The 24405-nt window shown below is 42.7% G+C and overlaps 1 protein-coding gene across 2 annotated transcripts in view; it reads right to left on the bottom strand.

Moving 5' to 3' along the window:
* The window catches only part of traf4a (tnf receptor-associated factor 4a), a 37373-nt gene that overhangs the window by 3886 nt on the left and 9082 nt on the right, over positions 1–24405 (bottom strand). For both annotated transcript variants that reach the window (XM_080288351.1, XM_026192213.2), the window contains exons 2-6: positions 7739–7790; positions 4190–4294; positions 3935–4096; positions 1624–1785; positions 500–655 (exon numbers count right to left, since the gene is read on the bottom strand). In XM_080288351.1, coding sequence (XP_080144477.1) covers positions 500–655; positions 1624–1785; positions 3935–4096; positions 4190–4294; positions 7739–7790 — 637 coding nt within the window. The remainder of the gene's footprint in view (positions 1–499; positions 656–1623; positions 1786–3934; positions 4097–4189; positions 4295–7738; positions 7791–24405) is intronic.

The raw sequence follows: 24405 nt of genomic DNA, 5'->3' as shown, positions 1-24405 counted from the left end.
TTAGTTATTTATAGTATTTCTCCCAGGTTTTATACAGTATGGGACACTTAAAACTTCCTGTGTATCAATTAATAATAAAACAAACAGTAATATGATGAAGATGAGCATGCTCAGACTGCAAAGTGAATCTGCACTCTGCTTTTGTGTTTGTACTTTCCATCAGGCCATCTTTAAATAGAACAAGTCAAGCTCTCCAGATGCTTTTTAAGTCTTAACAGAACACCAAGCCGGAGTTTGGTGCTCATAAGTCACTCTTCCTCGAGCATATCCACATTTCTCCAGATTGATGTGGGTTTTATAAATAGACAGAAATGCACTGTCAGAGTGTAGAAGTGTTGATCTCATTAAAATAGACCCTACAGCCACAGCAGTGCATGTCTGAGAAGAAGAAAGGCAATACTTTGGACACATTTACCAAGGACCAGAAGTTTCCTTCTTGGACAACAAAGGCAAAACATTTGACAAGTCATCTCTTAAGGTCAAATGATGCAGGTCTTACCCTGTGTTTGCACCCGGCATCTTTAAAGGGGCAGAGAACGAGGGCGCTACCGCAGTTATCCTTCATATGGTTAGCCAGGTCCTCTCGGGCAATGTTGGGTGTGCCGCATTGGTTTGGGCACTGGACAGGAAAGCGAGGGCAGTGGTACTGATGGTTCTGCAGAGGACAGACAGCATGACCAGTAAGAACACAGACTGCACACCAAGGCTCAGATTAATAGCTGTACAGGGGAAAAGAAGCCCTTGAAAGTACCCCCCAAAACTTGGGTTTAAAAATGAGGCTACAGAGATAAAAAGCATAAAATTATTTTTATTTTAGCTTCAAAGAAAAGAAATGAAACTATTTGTTATAGTAAATACGTTATGGCTTTAGATCCATGGCTGAATAAACCAAGGAAAGCAGTGGATCTGGTTAATTGTGATTAACATTTTTATACATTTTCATCCATTTTATAAATGTCGGCTGATCATTTCATAAACTGATTTCATTAAAACCAGTCTATAAAATGTCTTCCATATCTTCATGTGACGTATTATATTGCATATTATTGTAAATTAGTGTATGTTGTCATGGTAAAATCAGCAGCTGTTTGAGATACCCCATTATAGACTAGATGGCGACATGAGGAAGCAAGATAACACCTATCTTTGTAAACCAATTAAATGAGCAATACTGAGAAAAGCTCTGAATATCACGTGACAACGGAAAAAGCTCTTCAACACTAGTGTGTGCTATGACCAAGATTGGATTATTACATCTTGGCCTGTCACGTGGGGGGAGGGTGACACTGACTGCTCTGCCTCTGGCCAGATGTGTGCAGCAGGAAGTGCCTTCCCCATAACAAAAACCCAGAAAGAAAAAACAGCAGCTTCACACTAAAAATCCAGCTGCCACAAGACAGAGACACCATAAATGGAAACATCCTTCAGCTACAGCAGGTTTTCTCTTTGCCATCGGGCCCCAATAGGCTGAATTACAGACAGAAGATAAAATGTGTCTCTGCACTTCATCTTGCCAAACATAATTATTTCACTAATAAAAAATAAATACATTTAAAAAAGAAATTAAGGAGCCTTTTAGGAAAAAATCACAGCATCTGGTCATAAACTTAATGTGAAACAGACCTGGATTGTGTCGAAGACGAACTCCTTGCCGCAGTACTTGCAGGGCTGCGTGCGTTTGGGGCACTCGGCCATGCTGTGTTGGGACAGCAGGCGACGCATCATCCTCGCCCCGCACTTGTTCTCGCAGTAAACGCTCTCTTGAGGACATACACCCTGGTGATTCTGGAATGAGAAAAATAAAAAATTAGATCGGGGTTATGACATAAATCTATGATTCAGACATGGAGGTGTGCATATTTGATTGTGTCTTTTATTTAAACTGCATTTTAATTAACAAAATAATGCCTGTTAAAATTGGGTTATACTGAATGTTATTGCAGCAATGAACACACCTGGATCCATGAATAGTAACGAATCATGGGGATCTAACTGGATCTTAATCTAATAACAAAATGTTCACCAATTATATCTAATGGTGTCCAGCACAGAAAGCAAAACCTTTTTTTACCCATTTTATATTGCTAGATTTGTGAGGCAATTTAGTTCCATGTATTACCACTACTTTTCCAGTAGCCACGGGAACTGAACTGAATTAATTTAATAAAAATAAAAACTGTATATTTAGTTTTAAAAAATGACCTAAATAAAACAGTCTTCCATTCAAACATTTTTTTAAAATTCAAATTAAAGTGTTTCTGCCACTGAACATTTGTTTTGGCATTTTGCCAACTTTCAAAACTTAAAATTTCACATTACACATGTCAGAATTTTGACTTTTTCCAAATTTATGCATCTTGAAATTTCAACTCATTCAGAAATAACTCCTCATTTTCAGATAATAACCTAAAATTATAAGATAGAATATAATATAATAATGAATTGCATTTATATAGCACTTTTCGGGGCCCTCAAAGTGCTGTACAATTCCACTATTCATTCACTCTCACATTCACACACTGGTGGAGGCAAGCTACAGTTGTAGCCACAGCTGCCCTGGGGCAGACTGACAGAAGCGAGGCTGCCATATCGCCCCTCTGGCCATCACCAGTAGGCGGTGGGTGAAGTGTCTTGCCCAAGGACACAACGACAGAGACTGTCCGAGCCGGGGCTCGAACCGGCAACCTTCCCGTTACAAGACAAACTGCTAACTCTTTGAGCCACGATTGCCCTAATAACGCCTTTATTGTCACTATACAGTTGCACAATGAGATACAGAGCATCTCCTACTCAGTGCAAACATGCCTGTTAGCACTGCAGCACTATATACATATGGAGAGTATTAACAGAGAAAAAATATATAAAATGTACAAATATACAAAATTATAAGATGATAACTCTTAAGTGTTATTATCAACTTTAAGTGGTAGGAACAAGCTTTCGCTTCTAATGTGGATAAACTCATTAAATTGTTAAAAATACTGTTTAAAATTAACACCACATTGTAGGGAATTGTTAGCTTAAATGCACGGCTAACAGTTGTTAGCTAAGAGAAACAAAGTAACAAACTATATTTAATTTACTGTACAAAAACCTAAAATAGCTATCTATAAATATAAACTTATTGTTTAACTTAAATATATAGATAACAGTTGCTAGCTAATAACTACACTACAGTAGAGACAAACAATTTAAGCTGTTAGCTAAACTGTAGCTGTAAAATACCTATGAAATGGAATAGCTTCAAAAAGCTAACAAATAGAATTATAGATAAATAAGTCATATTTAATAAATGACAAGTTGAATGCAGTTGCTAAGAGTAAATGGCAACCTCGAGCTAACATTAAACAATGTGAGAAACCGTGTTAATGAAGGAGTCTTGAGTCCAAGGCTGCAAGGGTAAGATATTTAGTTATTTTATAAGTATAACCAACTTTGTAGAAACTTTAACAACCTATTTTTTTTGTCTTGTGAATAAATGAATTTTCTGAGTACTGCTGTTAATCTCAGCATCTTAAAGGCACATCCATATAAATGCTTACATTAGATATTAGGATTATTGGTAAAGGTCAAAAGTATATTAATGTTCCTGTAATATTGGGCAAAGGGGAAAGCAGAGTAAACAGAGGAGGGGCAGGCTGGCAGTAATGACAGAGGTGCTAGTGAGAAGCCTGAATTACTTCAGCTGTGGAAAACACTTTCAGCATGAAAGACACGGTTATATATTCTTTCTTTCTGCCAACACACGTGTTATTTCAAAATAGACCTAGACTCTCCGAGGGCTCTGACACGTGCATTCACTTTTCCTGCTGCTTTCAACAAAAACACCTTTCATATAACCATGGAAATCATGTGCTGTCACATGAAGTTGTTTACAATGAGAGAGAAACCATAATAAAAATGATTTTTTTTAAAAAAGGTGTGAAGTGCTTACCTCATAGGCTTCGCCGGTGAACTCGCTGCCACAAAACTCACACTTGACCTTGCGCTTGGGGCAGTCGTGCTGCAGGTGGTCGGGCAAGTCGCGGCGCGTCAGCTTGACTGAGCAGCGATTGGGGCAGGGTATCACATTGAAGGCGCAGGTGGAGAAGTGGCCCTGAGAGACACAAAACAGGTCATCAGAATCACCCCACATGCTGGGTGCAGCAGTGGAGGAAGGAGGCATGTATCAGAGGGCATGGCTTCTTACCTGCAGCTGCTTCATCTGGCCAGTCCAGCGACAGCCCTCCTCGCTGTGGATGCATCGGATGGGCAGAGCCAAGATCTGCTGCTCCAGCTCTGGGTCTGGGTAGATCTAAACAGAAAAGCAAGAGGAGGTTGGTGTAGCAGATCCCAGGATGTGTCCCCACTGGTTAAATGCATGTGGCTTTGACAAGTTTTTGCTACATTTGTAAGCTTTGTCATTACTTTGAGGGTAGGAAATATGGGATAAATGAGACACTGGTTAAGTGAATAATGGGAAATCATAAACCAGAATACAGACACTCAGTGGCTGCTCACAGTTACACACACTGGAGATTTATATTGCAAAAAGGGTAAATGCAGCCCTCATCAGACTGCAGCACAGTGACTCAAGCCAAGCACTGCAGTGATAATGAGTAAGTCTGTCGTTTTATGGGACCTCTGAAAGAGTCAGAGAGGGGAGAAAAGAGGAAAAGATTTATTTATTCTTGGTCACAGAGCGATAGGGATGAGTCAGTTTTCTGCCCAAACACCCCAAATCCTTCCCTACAGTACGCTGTCCAGAGGATTTACGGCTCTTTCGCTGCATCTCCATCCCTTGTGCTGTCACACGAAGCACGGGCAGAGCACTGATCAAACAAGAAAAGCCACTTCCTCAAAATGTCACAACAGCCCTCCGAACAAATAACGGCTCCCAGAAAGTGCCCGACTGCGCTCACGTGTCTCTGCCATCGCCAGCAAGTTAAAAATTCATTTGGAAAACGATCTGCAAGGAAACCCTCGTCGTCTCTCTCATTGTTTGCAGCAGCTTTGTTAGGAGATAGACGCCTTTTCAAGTGTTTTAAAGTACATCTCTGAAGTGAAATGACATCCACAGAAAGCGACTCCATTTACACTGAAGGAGCGGTTGAGATTTCAGTGCCATAATCACATTCTCTGAGAAGAAACAAAGAGCAGAAAAAAAGTCCTCTAAAGCACACTGAAACACTCTCTCATTGTTACAGTCTTGGAATTTGCAGGAGGACGGCAATAATGACCTTTTAATAAGTTAGTCGCAGGCAGATCGGGGGGGTTAATCTCTTTGGAGCTCCAAGTTGGGGGTTTATTCTGTCTGCTGCAGCAATTGTTGGCCGTGCACTGCTGCTACAGCAGAAACAGTGCAATCCTTTAATGACTCCAACACTGTTGTTCTGTGGGAGCGAGGTTGTGTTTGTGCACGTTTTCGAAGGACAGTGTTCAGCGAGCGTTACAACAACCCTGACAGGGACCACCAGGATGGGGTAATTTACAGGCGACTGGGAGCCTTGGCAAATAACAGCGTCTGACAGGTGTGCCATGAGCACATCCTTCCCGTGGGGAGTCCCTGCTATTACAGGCGCCTTCATCGCTCTGAGCACAGCATGCAGACCTGCACTGCTGCCCCGCTGAGCCTGCTGCAGCTCGAGGTTAAACCCTGATAATTTCCTTTGTTTTTTAATGAGTTTTAAGGTCACAAAAATCACCTTATTCCTCCCCGCCTGACGGTATCAGCTTTCATTAAATCTGAACGATGATGAACTTCTATTTAGTACAGTCATCTTTTTCTTTTTCCAGTGGCTTTGAATAAATGAGCTTTGTGCACATAGAACAAGATCATAAAGAGTAAAGTTAACAAACTGCATGGGAGACTTATCAACTGAAGCCTAACGCTGCACTGAAAAGGAGATGATCCTTTCCTGCCCCTTATCCTTGTCTTCCAGTCTCTCATTTTGCAGTGGGGGTGTGGGTGTGTGAGAGCCAGCCGCCGACTCTGAATACAGTTAGTCATTATCTTTTCCCCCTGAGCACAATCTGATTAACTGCATTTATTGTTCAGCTGAAATTTCTTCTGGACATAAAGAGATGTATTAAAAGAGGCGAGGGTGGGGTGGTACTAGTTTTAATAGATTTTCCACTGACTCTGACTCTCAGTTAAAACAAGGATCTGTAAACTTACTTTCAAAAATTCAGCTTTTATCACACCATTATAAAGTCAAAGCCATCACCCTAAAGCAGTTTTTCTGATAATTTGCATTTACATCCGGATTCATGACTCCATCTTTATCTAATCTTTGTACTCGTTAGACATCTGATTTGCATTCGTTCCTAGTCAGGCCAGTGTAGCCCAGTTTATTTACATCCTGAAGCAGATGAATGCAAACAAAACAAAAATGCTACAAAGCTAGCATTTTAATTATTCTAGCATCTAGTGGCATGTTGTTACATTGATCATCTCCAGTCTTATCTGTACTCTGTGTTTAGTTTAAATGCTAGCGTGCTAAATTTCTCAACCACAGGGGTGATCACAGTTAATGTATCTGCTTAAAATCTGGATGCTAACGTGGTAGAAATTCTGTACAAATGGTCAATTCTTTGATCTGGTGCACATCAGCTTGGTCACACAAGCATTTTAGCACACTCACGTTACCTCACGGTGAGCTGTATCATGGCTATTATCACCTTTGGCCTTGCCAAATAGAACTCTTTGAAAACTTCCAGTGTACAGACATCCATAAACAAGGCGAAACTGAGTTTAAAACATGTTCTGTTAAGTGTTTTGTTTAACTTAGGTAATGTTGTTCAGTTTGCACATGACACAAAAGTCTGAGGTTTCAAGAACATCTTTTATGCTGTCCATGTCTCAAAGCAAGTCATTCCCCATCGGCTTTTGGCAGAGGGTATTTTTGGTCGCTCCCTTATTTCCCAAATGAGGTCATCGGAGTGGATGGATCCACATCTTTTATCTGACACAGATTTTATACCAGGTGCTGCTTTTTTTTGTTTTTGTTTTTTGTTACATAACCATCCCATTTATCCAGACTTGGGACCAGCACTTGGACTACCATATGCCCCCTGAGCCTGGGTTTGTGTCTGCCCCTGGGATCGGAACCATACAAACCACTACATTATGGGGTCATTTGTTCTCAATAGACTCCCATGTTAAAATACCCCACTTCACATCAATTAAAAAAGGTTTACAACCTAGAACTAAATATATTTGACCTCTATGGATATTTTCCTCCTTCAAACCAACTAAACAGGGTCTGTTTTTTCACATACTGCAGTAGGGGGTGTAGCTGGTTTGATTGACAGAAGTGTAACCACTCAGTGTTTGCTAGGCCACAGCTGCTAATTGGAGTCAGTGAAGTGAACCACTCAGCTGTGTTTGTGCTGTTATTGCCTTTTGGAGCATTTTCAATGGAAATTATCGGGACTTGCACTTTGGTATAGCCCGTCCAAGATATATCCACTAATTAGCATTAATTAGCAACTCCAACCGCTCATCTAAAATATGCTAATTTGCCCCTCAAAAACAAACAAACAAACCAAAAAACAAACAAAAACAAACAAACAAACAAACAAACAAAAAAAAACATGGCAGCGGACAAAACACATGTTGAGGCTTCCAAATGTGGTGAGTTTGGTTCATGTTGTTACCATGCTGATTTTTCAACTAAGGAGGGAAAAATGTGCTTTTAAAAATACTCCTGCATGTGTGGGTTTGGCTTTAGTTTGGGATTAGGAGTGTCAGTCGTACCTTGGCATAGTCTAAGGGCAGCTGATCCTCCGGACACTTGAAGACACCCTCACTGCAACAAAAAAACAAAAACAAAAAAACAGAAACAAAGAAAAGTTTAGTATTGAATGAAAAGAAGACAGAGAAAACAAGTTTAAAAGCAGACATTTTAAAACCACACTGGCCCTTGGACAGAGCTAAAAGGCTCTTCTATAATAGTCTGAAAGAGCAGCGTTGCTCTGCCCTTAGTGCTTCTCTGTCTCTTCGCATACACTTTAAAGCTGAAAAGTTCTCTGACTGATCATGCTGCGTGACGCACTCTCATGCACAGTGATGTCAGGTCTGTGAGCTGCTGACTTTAATGACATTGGCTCTTCTGTGTTTGACCCCTCAGAGGACACGTCTGCACAGATTTATATGACTGCAGAGGACAAAACTACACTGTAGAGCTTCATCTGTTTTTCTCTAAAACATAAAGAAATGATTGTGAACCCCACTGTTTAGCTTCTTTTTCTATTTCTCTTTTTGCTCTAGTACCACAGCCGACATAACAAAGTTCTTGTTTTAACAGGCTTCAGTTTTTCTCAGTATACAAACTGAGCCTCGCCTTCATGCTCGAGGCTCATCCTCGGGACGATTTGCCGATCTGCTCCCATAACAGTGAGACGACTATTTTCTGCATTTTTCCCCTGGAGTAGTAAAACCCCAAATAAGACTTTAACACCCACTTTACTACATACCCCCTGTGCAGTTTTTGTGGCGCCACAAAAGTGCATTCAGCAGCCCGTTTAAGGTCCAAATGAGTGAGTGCCATGGCTCATTAGGGCAGCCGTCTCCCAAACTCCCAGCCCTGATGTTGTCATAAAATATTCACACTTCTAAATAATAGAGGCAGCAGCCACTAGGGGTGAGCTGCTATACAGCGCCGAGGCTCACAGCTGCACAGCAGACACTTCTACACACACAAACTTAAACAGACAAAAAATAAATAAAAAAGGAGGCAATCATGGCTCATCTCCTGAGATTTTAACCATGTTATGATCATCTGGAGCCTCCCTGTTATTTTTGAGTCACACATGTTATTGTTGAAAGTCAGGCCATTTAAAAGATGTCACCTTGTGAATCTGCTCATGATAAACATGATCACACGATCATGCTCAGGCTTCACACTGCTATAACGGTTTGTTTTCACACAGTTTTTCTACTCTTTTCTCTGTGTGTTGTCAAAAAGGGGTGACCTCCGCAAGTACACACGTGTCCCCCCACCTGCTATGTAAACCTTGTATTTGTGAAGGTCAGCCAATCAGACCAAAGCTTAAAACAGCAAATTTCTTACATATGAAAAAAGTGAAGGGGTCAGGATGAAATTATTTATGCAAAGCTACTGTAGCTGAAGCTAATATTAAAAATACAGAGCTGGAAATCACTATAACTGGTCCTAATTTCAGCAGTGATTTTGCCTAAAACTACAAAGAAAACAAAACGGCAGGAGAAATGTGTTCTGCACAAAAGCCCTGAAGCTTCATCTGACCTGTGCAGAAGCCTCTCATAACCCCGACCACGGCCACATTATGCTTAAACTAATTAAGGGACAATCGTATGCAAACAGTAAGTGTATGCCTTTTGGTGCTTTAATTTGCTTGGCAGTGTCACCTGACTGCAGCTCCCAGAGGCACAGGGACATGTGACAAGGCGGGAGTGCATGTGCACCCCCTGTCTAACCAGCTGCTGTGAAACCAGAGAGTGAGCAGCAAATGGGGGGGGGGCAGAGGTTAGGCCTGAGATGGAGGGAGGGTTGATGAAAAAAAAAAAAGGGGGGAGGTTAATGCATGACGAGACAGCAGTAATTCTCTTCCATTAGGGTCACTGTGTCAGCAGGGAGCTGGAGACCAATTAACAAACCCACAACGGGCTGTAAAAGGAGGTCAATCGATTAGAGGCTTCGAGAGCCCAGTCAGCATCTCGTGTGGTGTGAAATCATTTACAGTATTCGTGGCCATCGCAGATTTAGAAAGCGCTGCCTGTCCCACAACTGTAAAGCGAGAGGAGATGGGAGGCGACAGGCTCTCCGCTCTGGACAGGGGGTGATGTAGGCGCAGGCAAGGGTGGTGGGGGTTTACAGCCCGAGGCCCCATCCAACTCGGGCCATGCATCTGACACACAGAGAGGCAGACAGGCGAAAAGAGCCTAGTCACAGACTGTCAGGATAATTCCTTCCCCGGTCACAGAGAAGCTCCCACAGCTCCCACACATTCATGTGTTCGGCCCCACGAGCGATAACGCTGCCCGACTCTCTCGGGTCGCTCTCGAATCGAACTCTCTGTCGCTCCATGACAGCACATTAGCAGTGAACAGCGGGGCTGATGTGAGACACAGCTCCGGTTCAATTCATCCATCTTCTCTGCCAAACAATTTCTTTGGCTAGCGAGAGCTTTCTAGAAGAAATGAAATATAACCCACAGATTTGGGTACAGTACAGAATACTCTGCTACAGGACTGCTTCAAGCGACATGTTTACTACAGAAAATGATTATCTGGATATTGATACAAATTCGTTTTTAAGCATTTATCTAAGAGCACAAAGAAAAGACTGGAAAACTGGTAGAAAGATCAATGGAAAGTTGAACAGGTTCTTATACAGTGCATTTCTACTCACTTGGAACACTCCAACCACTCCAGGATCAAACTACCAACCTCTAAGTTAGTAGGTAGATCAGGTCAACTGCTAAGCTATAGCCACCCTATCTAAGGTGAGATTTGAACCTGGGACTCTACATTATCCTTGTGATACATCCTGCTCAATCCAGTGAGCTAAAAAAAGCAAAAAATTGTTTTTTCTAAATGCTTGATGGTTCCAAATGTGTACAATTTTTCATTCAAACAATTTTCTCTCGTATAGTTACAAGCACTACTTTGGACAGATGTTTAATCCGACAAACAAAGCGATCTGAGGACGTCACCGTGGGCTGCGGGGAATTGTGCACTTCTACTGGACCTTGACATTTTATAGCACTTTACACAGTAAGCAATTAGCAGATCAGTAGTAAAAAACATTGCACAGGACAGCCGCAGCCTGACTAAAGCTACTATAGGGTAAACATTACTATTAAGCAAAGCCTTGAGGGTAAACTTGAACTGTGCACGTGGGAACTCGCACCCCACAAACTTCTTCTGAAACGAGTTCGTCATAAATGTGCATAACAGTCGAGATGCTGGTAAACAGCGTTTCGGGGCTGTGTCGGGGAGTCACGGGGGAGCAGCTTAAGAGCGCATAGCATGCAATTTAACACAATCACTTCATTAAAATTTGATTTCCCCCTTCTGTCCACTCAGCTGCTCTCAGGCATTCTTAATATCACCTTAAATTCACTGGTAGGCGACACCGTCACATCGTGTTAGGGGGTAGAAAACACATTCCCCCCACTGCAGGTGAAATACACCCACCCACCTACCCACCAATCAGCCCTTAAATCCCTCTTCCCTCTAATTGCCCTCTCTTTCTCTCCCCTGTCCTTAAATCTTTTCAGGCCCAGATTAAACAGTCGTTCATTCATCCAGCTGATACCACGAGGACAGCCGTCACAACATGCTTCGTCACTCTGCGCGCAACTCCTGGCAGGCAGACGGTGAGGAGTACAAATCCCTCAGGTTTAATCTCACCGGTGCAGAGCGGAGTGGTGTTTTTCCAAGAGACAGCGACCGGCCTGCAGGCCACACAGAGACAACATGTTGGTGACAGTCTGCCTCAGAGTAACCTTGAAGCCTGCTCTGTATTGACTAAGAGAGAAACTCCTAAACAAACCCTTCTGTGTTTGCCATTGTGGCAGGCAAGGGCTGTCGAGACGCACAAAACAAACTAAATCAAAAGCACGAGAGCTTCGGAGAGCGCCAGTCTGTGGCACATTAACTCTCTGAGCAGACTTTTGTTATTGAGTCAGCTTCGGGAGCCTTGACTGAACTGCCCACTTATCTCTAGCCGGAGCTCGCTGCCAGCTTTTATGTTCATCCTTATGCTAAAGCCTTTTGTCTTTTCAAGATATAACCAGGATTAACTTTAATATGCACAAACAAAACCTTAAATTCCACCAGTGCGCTGCATGAAGGCTTTGGGTCTCACAGCTGAAACTCTTCTCGTTTCCTCTCAGGAAGTTGAGGGAAAACAAGACCTTTGTTTTATCTCATCTAAAGTTACGATAATCCCACAAATCCATCTGGTTTTGGGTTTATGTGTGGAAGAAGTCAGGACTTCCTTCGTCAAAGTCTCGTATTTTGAACACTAATGAGTACAGATTTCATAGAGACATCAGAGTATGAGTTTTATGGTTCAACTACATTTAAATGATCTCCTTTTTTGCAAGTTTGGGATACTTGATACAAAACAAAACATGTACCTCGAGTTTCACACTGTACTTTCTAATATTTTTTTTTTGTTCTCTGATGTTTCAGTTGCAGGATTAGGGTTTAAAATCACAATCAGTCTTTCTCAGTACAGAAAAACACCTTTTCAATAACCATTAACTAATTTGAGAAGATCCGTTTCAGCTATCGTCTCCCACTCTGCTCCAATTGTTCAGCAGGCCTGGCCAAAATGTGCCAGCGGTACTCGATGAGTCATTCTGTGAGTAGAGGCGCAACCCTCTGGGAGCTGCCGGTTGCTAACAAAGCCCCAGAGTTCAACCGCACGACCAGAACTGCAAGCGAGGCAGCAGCATTCTTCGGTTCCAGGGTGTGTCAAACTATATGTGAGGCGGGCATAGCGCTTACGTGTTGAAGTAACGAGGATACGAAAGAGAAAGTAATAAGGAAAAGATTAGAGTTAAGGTAAATCATTTTAACCTGGGTTTTTTCCCGTGGGAGGGAAATAAAACAATCTAGCACGGACTTTGGACTCTGCATCCAACAAACTAAATAAAAATAAAAGTGCTAGCAGATTAAAGGAAAGGAACAACCTCCAAAAACGCAAAATACAGGCAAAGATCGGACTGTACTAGAACGTCTCAACCATTTTTACACGTGGACTCCAGTTCTGAGCCTTTTCATAGGTTAGATGTGAAAATGCAAATATCCCTGCACAAAGCCTGCGTGATATCAGAGCGTGGAGGAGGGAATAGTCTGGAGAATTCATAGCAAGCGAGTGCCTCCTCAAAGTTTTACCCGTGAACTTCCCCTCACCCAAAGCAAACAGACTATTTCCAGGAATTAGAACAGGAAGGACAACTACCTGTTGTTCGTTACATGTGGGCAAGAGCAACTTGGGACGCTGCCAGGACCCGATAGTTGTCATCACAATATATGGAAAGCAGAAATCTACACACGCAAGACTATCAGGGAAATTATAAGTGTGACAGCTACTACCAGTTTAATGAGAACTTCACACAGAGAATTCTAACCGTTTTTCCAGAGATTTAACAGTTCGTTCTTACGTTTTTCCAGCTGTCTCTGAAGCTGTCTGACCACAAACCACAATTCGTTGTAATGTCTTGTGGAGGAGCAGCTTTGCAACAGAGTTTTTAGAACAATGGGATCAACATAAAATACAAAAACCAACGACAGTCAAAAGGTTACACTGACATCCTTCTGCACACCACAAACTCAAAGGTTACAATTAGTATTGTTAGTGCTGCAGCTCAGAGGTCTTCCTGAAAACATCCTGCCTCTAGCCGGGTGTTCTGTCCCTCCGCCTCACGATTAGCTGCGCATCCCCTGAATAAGCCGGGTGATGTTTCCACCTGTGGAACCTGATAGACTTCGCCCACAGCTCATTTGGCTTTCCGCCGAGCTCTCTGCGGCCCTCTCATTTGTCTGAAAGAGGAGAAGCAGCTCCTACTTTCACAGAGCGCGATGACACACCGGCCTACAGGTGGATTGACGGCTCCTTTGCAGACTTTCTGTGTGGCATATCCACACATGAATGACGCTGTGACAGCTGCTTGTGTAGCGCTTAATTCCTACAGGATAAGCTGTCCATACCTGTGGTTTGTTGGAGATTATATTGTGCATAAGCCCTCTGACGCTTCTGGAAGGCAAAGCTATTGCCTACTAGGAAGCACGGTGACCTTTTCACATAGTATAGCAATAATTAAAAGAGGTTGGCACTGAAACGTCTTGGTGTAGAACGTTTATTTAAACTGAGGCTGTAGAACATAAGTGTGAAATGACTAGTGAAGTAGTTATTTTATATAAAGTAAAAAACCCACACATTTCTTTGTTTACAATTTGTAAATGTGAAAGTGTTTTGTTTTTTTCCTTCATTTGACATTATCAGGTTTTGGACACCTGTCTGCCTGATAAATAAAGGATTTCAAAGAAAAATAGCAGCAGATTGACTCAATTTTTGTAGAGAAAAATTAAACTAAATCTAACATTTTACACGAATAGCATATAGTTTTTCTGCATCTCTATTGTTGTCCTTCAGTCTGTTACGCACCTGACATTTTAGTGTCCAATTTATAAGGCTGCTATTATCGTCTGAGCTAAATTTGTACAGTTTTCTGTTCCGTCTTTACTCTGTAAAGTACAGATATTATTACTGAACCTCACACCGAGGCCATCTAATGGCTCATAGCTCAGTTACTATTTAGCAAAGGAGTCACAAGACAGTCAGTAAATTTTGGTCAAACACAGTTTCTTTATCATATGCCCCGAAAACTAAACTAAAGAGAAGAGAGGACGGACTATTACATTTTGCACTACTGTTTTTACCCTAAAATTATTCTTACAGTTTTTGACAGATCTTTTTGTTGAGTTTAGCAGGATCCAGTCTGGAATATGACACCTGTAAAATCCTATCTGACTTCCTGTGTTGGTCACTAACAGCCACTGACAGCTGTTTAATATGAAGCAACAATGGCTGACAGTCTGTAGGTCATGGTCATCAGCAAGAGAGAAATAAACCACATGTGACGCTGTGTCAGATGGCGCTTCAAATAAAGGCGGAAAATGTAACTGTTTTCAAAGTTTTGTTGCATAATTCCCTGTAAATTGAACTTTCACACTTTCAGTTCTCCATGTTCCTTATCCAGAAAAGGACTATTTTTGTTGCGTTACTTTGCTGAAGCAGGAATAAAATGATGCAAGTGGAAGAAAGGCACTACTACTACTACTGGAGAGAGTGTGAGTGTGTGTGGGTGGATGTCTGGCCTCGTTCCCTGGCTTCATCTCCTGCACCCCATGCAACACACTCGCTGAGAACAAATGTGTACCAAGATAGAAAAAACCATTAAAGGACGGTTTTACTATGAGCTACACAGACGCCACCTACAAAAACCTGAACAAAAGAAGAAAAGTGGATTTCGAAGCTACTGGGAATTTGTTTCGTGCCTATACGCAGGCAATTTTCTGACCACACACAAAACAGTGGAGATCAGGACACCTGAGGCCATCCCTGCTCATGCCGTCATCGCTTATGCAATGTTATTCATTTCTCTGAGCAGTTCACCTCACCGTGTTGACATTTGTGAACACGAGCCATCTGTGAGAGAGTTCGCACATGTTCTCACAGCATCCAAAGGTTGACAAAAATCTGTTTGTTTGTTTGTTTTTTTAATGTCAGCTCGGCAGTAGCACCGGAAGCAGATAAAGGTGAATGTTGCCCTGCGCTCCGTGTCATCTAAGAGCTCTGACTGAGCGTACTCAAAGTGTGACCCAACAGTAAGAGAATATTTCCAGGGACTGTCCTTTAAATTTCCAAAACACAACATCAGATGTGATGTTGTGTCCTGAGAAGGCCTGCAATAAATGATCATAAATATGCACCAATAACACGTGACCTCAACGCATGCATTTGAACAGGATTACATTTTCTGTATGAATAAAGGGGATAAACTGAAGCTAACACAGGTTTGCTATTAACAGATGAACTTTTATTGAACATATTTTTCAGTTCATAACATAATTATTCTGCTAACTTCTTTAATTTTGATGTATTTCTACACACAAAGACCTGGTTGTACTTGTAGCATTACACAATAAAGCTCCATTGATGTGTTATTGGTTTCCAGAAAACACACACCTACATCTCCTGGACAGAAATAACCTTTTGTGCGATTATAAAAAGTAGAACTCAGTCGCTCGAGAGGTGAAACCTGGCGGTCGGTCTGAATTTGAGAGCAATTAGATGACGATGACTCATCTCATCGACCAGAGGCGTAGCTCAGCCACACAGCCACGAGGAAAACACAAAGAAGAAGAAAAAAAAAAAAAAAAAAAACACCTTTCGGAGGGCAAGCAGGAGAGGGGAGGAAGGAAGACCATATATGGAGGGCTGAAGGGAAGAGGAGGAGTAGTTTTCTGAAAGCTGAAGGCAAGCTTGTGTGATGCATAATCCATCCTTAAGTGTGTGAGGAGGGGAGACGGCACATACAAGTAGTTATAATCCCCCCCACACTGTCTCCTTCCATCAGCGTGATCAGGCTCTGACATGAGTCTTTAACAGAAAAAGGAGGGGGGTATAACAGAAACTGAATTCCAGCTCCTCCACTGACACTAAATTTATAGCAGTCATAAACTCAAGACGCCCTCCTAGGTCGCACCTTGGATATTATGAAAGGAGCAAGGGTTTAATGATTGATAGCGCTCATTTCCAGGTTAAATATGAAGTTAGCTGAAGCAGCTTGTCAGCTTAGCTCCGGATCAAAAAAATGAAAGAGCTATCTGAAGGTTTCTGCACAGTTAAATGATAAAAGGTAAATCAGGTTCAAGAGTTTCAGGAGCCTCGCCTCGACGTCTGTTAAATACCTGCAGGCATGTGCACAACACCGATAACTTCAAAAAACACTCAATTATAAATTACTCAAGACAAGATTGATTAGGATCTAATATTCTAGAGAGCAGTATCACTCCTCTATCTTGACAAAGAAGCCAATAAGTGCATTTCCCAAATGGTCCAACTCTTCCACTAAAATGCCTCAAGTCATATGGATGTCAGTGCCAGTTATGCCAGTTTTATACCAACGCAGACTGTTTTCTAAGGAACTTGGCAGGCAATCAAAGACATAATATAACAGAATGCAGTAGGATCTTTTGTTTTCCTGGTCGATTTCATCCCCCAGATTAAACGTTGGATGCAGGAGGTACAGGAAAATCAATCCACTTTCATTAACTGCTGCTGATCTGGGAGCAGGGTGGTGGGGGAGTTGCAGAGAGAGAGAAAAAAAAGAGAGAGGTCCCATCAATTGTATCGGGAGCTGAGCTCATGCATGCATGAGTGCAGTCACCCTCACCCACTCAGTATACAGCAAAAGTGGAAAAAAAAAAAAAGGAAACGAGAGAGACCACCATAACGGAGGCGTACCCGCACGAACAGAGCCCGCACTGCGTACATGAAAGGAAAGCAGAGCTTGAAAGGAGATGCTTTACGTTTGATCTGAAGGGCGGTTTGTGGAGGGGCGGGGCGGGTGGAGGACTGCATCTGGAGATCAATGAAAGTCCTGAGGTTTAACATGTCACACATGTGAGAAGGACTTACTGGCCATTGAAGAAGTGCTAAAAGCTGCATTTAAGGTTGCAGCAGGTGAGAAATACCCCACTCTCTGTTTTACTATCCACTGTCACCAATTTGTGAAGATTCAAAAGCTACAAAGGAGCTGGAGAGTGATCAGCTATAATTCAGCAACAAATGGAAGCAGCTACATGCTCTACATTTCTCCAGACGCGTGCGATATTTAGCAGTTTTAATCACAGATGGCTGGTCTAATTTTAGTTCAGAAGGCAGATTTCTGCTCAAAAGAGCAATATGCAGCGATGACGGCTGGCTTTGAGGAGCCGCAGTTAATCTCGTGGAGCGCCTACACCGGACGGGGAGGCAAAGTCTGGTCTACTCAAACGAGAGCCACAAGCCAACTGTATGCATATGGCAGCGGAGACGCAGTAGCAGACAGAGTCACCTCATTTCCCCCCTCAAAACAGCATTAATGAATCAGCTATTGGAGCCACAATCACGGAGAAGCACAACATGAAATCGCAGCACTAATGCAGATTAAGTGTGGAAGCAGCAGCGCGCTTCGAGCTATTGTACAAGCTGCCTGTCAAAATAAGAGCATTTTCAATCAGTTTGTGACGTCTGCAATAATAAGGCATGAGGTGTGCTGCTCAAAAAAAATAAAGAAAATGTTTTCATTCAGGTGTTTAGTTTGAGGCAGTCAGCTCAGTTTAAAGACTGGAAACAGGGAATCAGTCAGCCTGGCTCTTTAAAAGGTCTCTGTATCATTGTGGGTGGATTTTTCTTACTCTAGGACAGAGCTAGGCCAGCTCCATGGTCTCCTGGTGCAGCTTCATAGAACACATTAGTAGGCTGAAAACAGGAGGGGGGGCTCAGCTAGTCTGGCACAGTCCAAAATCTGCTTACTAACACCTCTAAAGCTCACTAACTAACCACTTTATATCTTGTTTGTTTAATCCGCACAAAACCCTTCGCACAGAGCCAGGCTGTGCCCACTTCCACTATATTGAGCTGCTAGCTGCACATTCATATTCAGCAGAAATAGCATCCACACTCTTCTTCCTTTGCAAACCATTTCACATCTTCTCATAAACGTCTCTCTGAGCTGGGACACTGCCGCAGGTCAGCGTATCTGACAGATGGTTGACAGCGAGGTGAGGAGGTTAATGCCCAGTAAATCCAGAGATAAGCATATTCTGCATCATAACGCATTTTACTTTGAACACGCTTTCTCTGATTAGTTTGGACACTGGATGGGAAAAAATCAGTCCTTCACACAAATACTGGATTAACTCAAGATTTAAATGCAAGGACAGTTCAGCGAGTAAGACGAGCTGCGATCGGTCACGATGGAGCATCTCTGCTTCGCACACAGGAATAAAAATAACATCAAAACACAAAACTACATTTCCACACAGAGGTGTAGGCTTCTATATTCTATTAGGCTAAACGCATGTGGTCAAAATGCCTTTAAACAAACAAACAAACAAGACCATTTTATCTTCTCTGGAAGAATGACGAGGAATATGCCAGTGATTTGTTAACTGGTCCTAGCAGAGCATTTTTCCTGCGTAATGACCTCGTTTTGCTCTCTGTGGGGTTTGTTTTATGACTTTAAGAACCGCCAAGATCTGTTTCGCCCAGACGCCAAGAGGGACATTTCAACTTTAAAGAGAATTTAGGACAGACCTGGCCACCAGAGGCACGGCATCAATCAAAAGCCACTTAGAGCTAAAATTTCACCATTTAGTACCTATAGGCGCATGAGCTCATGGCAGAAGAGTAGGAGAGGAGGAACTGCTGCTGCTGCTTTGCATGCTCTCAGCATAAATCACATTTTATAGCAATTCGTAAGGAGAGTGCTTCGGTTTGCTCGTTTATTATGGAGTCGACTTTCAATGCCAAGGCCCTCACCAGACAAAGAAGACTGTTGTTTTTACAGCAAGCAAATGAGCCGTATACCCTGAAGGAGAGAGTCTCAGAGAAACACAGAGCTCATCACTCATCAGTTAACACTATTATTTACTGCAGACTGACTGACAATCACTTTGGAAATATGTAGAGCAAAGAAAACAAGCTCAGATTTTTTTTTAAAAAGTGAACAAATTCAGACCACAGACACATCTCAATCAAGTTCAGGAGCAAATGATCGGTCTGCAGATTATGCCAAAGAACTTCTCCATCACAACTCCACTGAGAGACTGCAGCAGGTGGGCAATGCAGATAGCCCCTCCCACTTGTAATAGCTTATGGATCGTAGCAGATCTTTTCACTGATGTGCACCTGTTAACCTTGGAAAAGCAGGTGGAAAACATCCATTATACCTTATTCTTAAAAACATCAAAAATGTGAAAGTAAATGTAATGAAAAAAAATGTTAAAATGAGTCAAAACATGAAAACAATCTCCTTCCACTGTAATTCATATTTGGCAGTATGGCTCTGCTTTGAAAGAAGCAATGACAAGAGCATTGTTACAGGTGGAGGAAGCCTAGAACAGTGGGCTAAAGGATATCGGCTGATCCATCAGCTGATGTGAGTTAGTACTGAGATTGGTTAGTCTGCTGAGATAGTGGCTCGGAGGCCTGAACTATACGAGGCATCTAAATGTCACAGGTACAAAAAATAGGTACGAATCATAAATGCCATATTTGACATATTTTCTGGTAGAAAAGCACCCCCAGCTGCTGATCCTGGATAGCATTAGTTAGCATTTTAGGAGAAAAAAAAAAAAAAAAAAAAAAGAGTCTGACTTGTGCACAGAGAATAAATAAGCACTGTTGTTTCCTCTCATCGGGTCAGTATAATGAGCAGCAACTTCCATTAATCAAACTAGATACACCAGAAAAAGAAGCCCTGCCTTCAATAAACAGCTGTCTGCTCTTCCCAGGCCTTCAAAGATAAGTACTCCACACACACTCCCTCACAGCTGGTCTGCTATGTGTGAGAGAGATAGGAAGAGATAGCAGGTGTGGGTAAACCATTATCAGCTTTGCTGTGTGAAGAAGTTATTTTGGTCCGACCCCACAGGAACAACACAGAGGAAGAAATGTGAATTGGCCTGAGGTGGACGAGTCTAATCCGAGATAAAGAGGTTTTTATGTCTGGACCCAATGAATTTCCACAGAATTTAGTTTTTAGACTGCAACTTTGCCACAGTGTGTCTGAGGTCACAGTGAACTGAAGACTGGAGCGAGGATAACGACTTGGATTTCCTCTTGTCAGAGTCTGCGATCTGCGTCGTTGTGATTCACTGTTATCGCAGCAGCAGAGCGCGGGAGGCACAGCCGCGAGTCTGATGTGTCATGAGTCACTTGTGTTCCTCTCAGGCAGAAAAACTGAAAACTTTTGCCTCTCAGCGCCGTCTTAACTCTCCTCCTCAATCCTGCTCACCTTAATGCCTCGCTGTACTGTCAGATATCGAAGAAATCAGCGTTACGTAACGCGAACGTCTGCTTCCGGCTCGTTTGAATTTCCACTGAACAGCGAGCGGAAAAGCTCCTTTTTCCTGATGTGTCAGTAAGCTGATTCGGGCCTGAGAGGTGTGCACATCACCGGCAGGCAGTGACAATTTTAGGTCCTGTGCTTTTGTGTCCATGGTAACTGGAAGTAGGTGTGTGTGCGTGTATGGTTGACAGTGAACACACACACACACACACACACACACACACACACACACACACACACACGCACTAATTCACAAAAAACACACACAATCCCTTCTCGCTGCCCTTATTATCACCTACTGGAATCACACCTCAGACGGGCTGTGGCTCTGGCTTCTCCTTATCAGGCTCAGTCCCTACCAACCAACACAGAGAGCCCCCTCCCCACACCCCCTCCCACGTGCCTGATCTGTGAGGCACCTCAAAGCTGGGCCTCCTGCAGTTGTCCACTTCTCTGCCTGCTCTGTGGACGCGGTCTCTTTGTTCGGCGAGGCGAGGCGCTGACGTCAAATCGCCTCCTTTGTTTCAAAAACGCCTCAGTTTGAATTGTTCCTCGAGCACCGATTCTTCAACCTGCCCCTGTTGCTGGGAGCAACAATGAGATAAATGACAAGATTTTTCAATCAGCGCATAAAAGAAGAGGGGGAGGAAAAATAGAGGAATTAGCAACAAATACAGATGTCATCCATTACTCATAATAAAATCTTGTTTTTTCAGCTGGAATATAAGCTGCACTGCTTGAGCTGCAGTATTAATTGGGGCGTCTGTATGGCACTTTCTGAAGCAAGACATTAAATAAGTAGCCTTGTTACTCCAGGGCTTCTCGATTGTCAACAGTGAAATTAGTATCATTTGTTTGTCTGCTGCTTGTTGGAAACTAATAACTAATAATATTCTAAACCCACAATCAGCTGATCTGGTCTTCTTTCTATAGTCTCTGAGCTGAGGAGGTGAAGTAAACAAACGCTCTTTCATTCTGAACAGGGTGACTGACCCATCTGGAGGTGCACCTGATCGCTTCCTGCGCCACCCCATCGGGGGTTCAAAGTTGGCCCGTTCAGAAGGAGGAAGGAGGAGGCCAGGCACAATAACGCTGCGTTGACGCATCAGTAAATGAGTTGTGAGAAAGATCCTGAGGCAAAAACACAAGGGAGTCATTGAGCTGTTCGGTTAAAGGGCCACCGCAGAAAAATAGATGAGAGGAAGATGTAGAGCCTTGGCAGGAAGGAAGCCCTCATCACTGAAAAAAGAGGGCAGGCGGAAAGGCTCAGGGCCAATGGACAGTGACCTTAACATTGACGGAAGGCCCTGTGAATAAATGACTATAATTCAGAGTGTGTTCACTTCAAGCGAGGGGCTTAACTGCTCTGCAGACACCTGTTCGGCTCGACAGAGGAGCCTTTCACTGAGGACAGGTGCCTCGGCAGCGAGCCGCCAACTTCCCGATCCCAGCTGCTCCGCTTTCAGACCTCGAACAGAGATTCCTCACATGCCTTCCTGTCAGCCCCGAAAGCCTAAAGACTACTCCCTGATGCAAACAAGAGGCATTGAGTCGACAAAACAAGAGCATGTGGTTTAAGGCGCATAAGCTGCACGCAAAAAGCTGCATTAGTGCACATTTCTCACTCCGGGACAGATCAGAATCAGAAAACTTTATTAATCCCGAAGGAAATTAGGGATTAGATTACAGATGTTTTGTCTAAAAGTATGTGCAAGTTTCACTTCCTTCATGAATAACGAGACATCACCTTCAATATAAAGAAGTCTGACGAAGATTCAAGTAAAATAAACTCACAAAGCTGCTGCATCATCAAAATTACTTCTCAGAAATCTTTCCACAGTCATATCTCCTCAGTATTAGTCCAAGGTGATGTCTTCATCACTCTAACCAGTTCGAATTCTATCTGCTGGCAGATTACTTCACCGATTATTTGATGAAATTTTGGTGAGAACAGTCCAAACAGCCCACTGCTGACTGTTAAATATAAAAAACTAAATACCAGAGCCAGAAAACCTCACAGTTCAGCTGCTGAAACTAGAAAAATGTTCAGTATTTTTGCCTGAAAATGACTCGTTAATCAGCCCTAATTTGAGGTTTGATGGCGTCTGTTTGCACTCTCCAGATGCGATTTCAGCCTTACAGCTTCAAATGAGAAAGCGCCCTGCTGGAATAATCTGTGTGAGAGTCGAAACACGTGTGTCGGTGCGCTGGGTCCGTCAGCTCGGTGACCTGTGCACAAGACAAACACGCTGAATGAGCGGCGAGTCGATTAGTGCGAGAGGGGAGCAGATGGAGCCGGGCTGAACACTCAAACCTTAAAGTATCTGCCGCTGAACCCTAAAATCAGCAGCGGGAACAGGCAGAGAGCATGTATGTGGTTTCATATACACATATTATTATCTGAGCCGCTTCACATAGTATACATACTCGGGCACATGTAAGCACTAGTCACGCTTTTCAGATCTGGGCCAGTTGGCTGTGGTCCAGCATCAGGGCTGGGCTGAGCAGCTCGGTCCCAGCATGCTCGCTGTGCGAGGAGCAAGGTGCTTCAATGCATAGCAGGAATGTTTTCAGCCTTTGTTCGGGCGCAAAGGGCTGCGGGATTCATTTTAAAGGAGCTCTTATAGGCAAGGGCAAGTCGAGGCATGTCTATAACGGCCTCTTATTGGGCCTCACGAACACTCAGGAATATATTCACAGGCATATTCGCATGGTTACATGCAAACCAGGCGTCTACTGGGAAACATTACATCCCATTTACACAGGCCTCTGTGGGTTAAGGTAAAAGCAAGCCAGTGGTTTTTCCTGTTTGTTTGCCTTGTTTATCATGTTTTGGGTGAATAAATAAATAAATAACTCAACTCTTTACCCTTTAAAAGCCAGCTAGGACTAACCCTTGAAGCTCTCTTCTGAGCTGAACAGTTTCTGTCATATTTCAGGCCTACATATAGACCAGATGACTCTGTGTGCGTCACAAGTTAGTGAGGGTGGTCTCTGCTTGGATAACCCTGAAAAACTATTGTTAATAAATCTTTATCGACATTTCAAAACTCATCACTAAGGGTACAGGGAACGTCGTCGAATGTCGTCTTCGGAAAATCAGTCAATTATATGGGAATTGAACAAATTTCTTTGTTATCTTCCGAAACATTTCTTCAGTTCTTTGCAGTTTTGTTGAGACGGCCTCGTTTGACCTGCTGTGACCGTTAACTTACAGTTGCTAATTTTCACTAAGCTTCACACCAACCTAGTATTGTTATTAATGAGTCATTTAGTTGAATTAGTATCTCCCTAAGCCTGTTAAATTACTTTAAACTACCGCCACATAACTGTCAGTTACAGCCACAATGTAAAAAATGTTTTCTAAAGAGCAACTAATCCGTTAATTATCACCTTTAGCCCTAATTTTACCTACAAATAATCGTCCTGTTCGCCCACCTTACCTGTTTTTAACAATACTTACACAGTCAGTGATTACAGTCTCATGACAGCCGATAAAAAACAACCACAACTGCGCAACAAAACCTATATTGTAACCAACTACCTCTTCATTGTAAGTACTATGAACCAAATCTGCACTTGTAATAAGCCGCAATTTGCTTTTATCTCAACAAACCTGTATTTCATTTTTAGGCTGTTATACCGGCACTTCATCGGGTAACATGAATCCATGATTTGAAGTCATTCAAGTGGATGGAAGTTGACTTACTTTCCCTAAACCACAAATTAACCTTCATCTAAACATTCTGACACAAACCACAAACAGCAGTGGAAACACAGTGTGTGGGGTCAGGTAGTCTGGCT

The sequence above is a fragment of the Astatotilapia calliptera genome, chromosome 14, assembly GCF_964374335.1.
Source record: "Astatotilapia calliptera chromosome 14, fAstCal68.1, whole genome shotgun sequence".
NCBI classification, from domain to species: Eukaryota; Metazoa; Chordata; class Actinopteri; order Cichliformes; family Cichlidae; genus Astatotilapia; species Astatotilapia calliptera.
The sequence above is the reverse complement of the archived record's forward strand: the minus strand, read 5'-3'. Positions and strand labels throughout refer to the sequence as shown.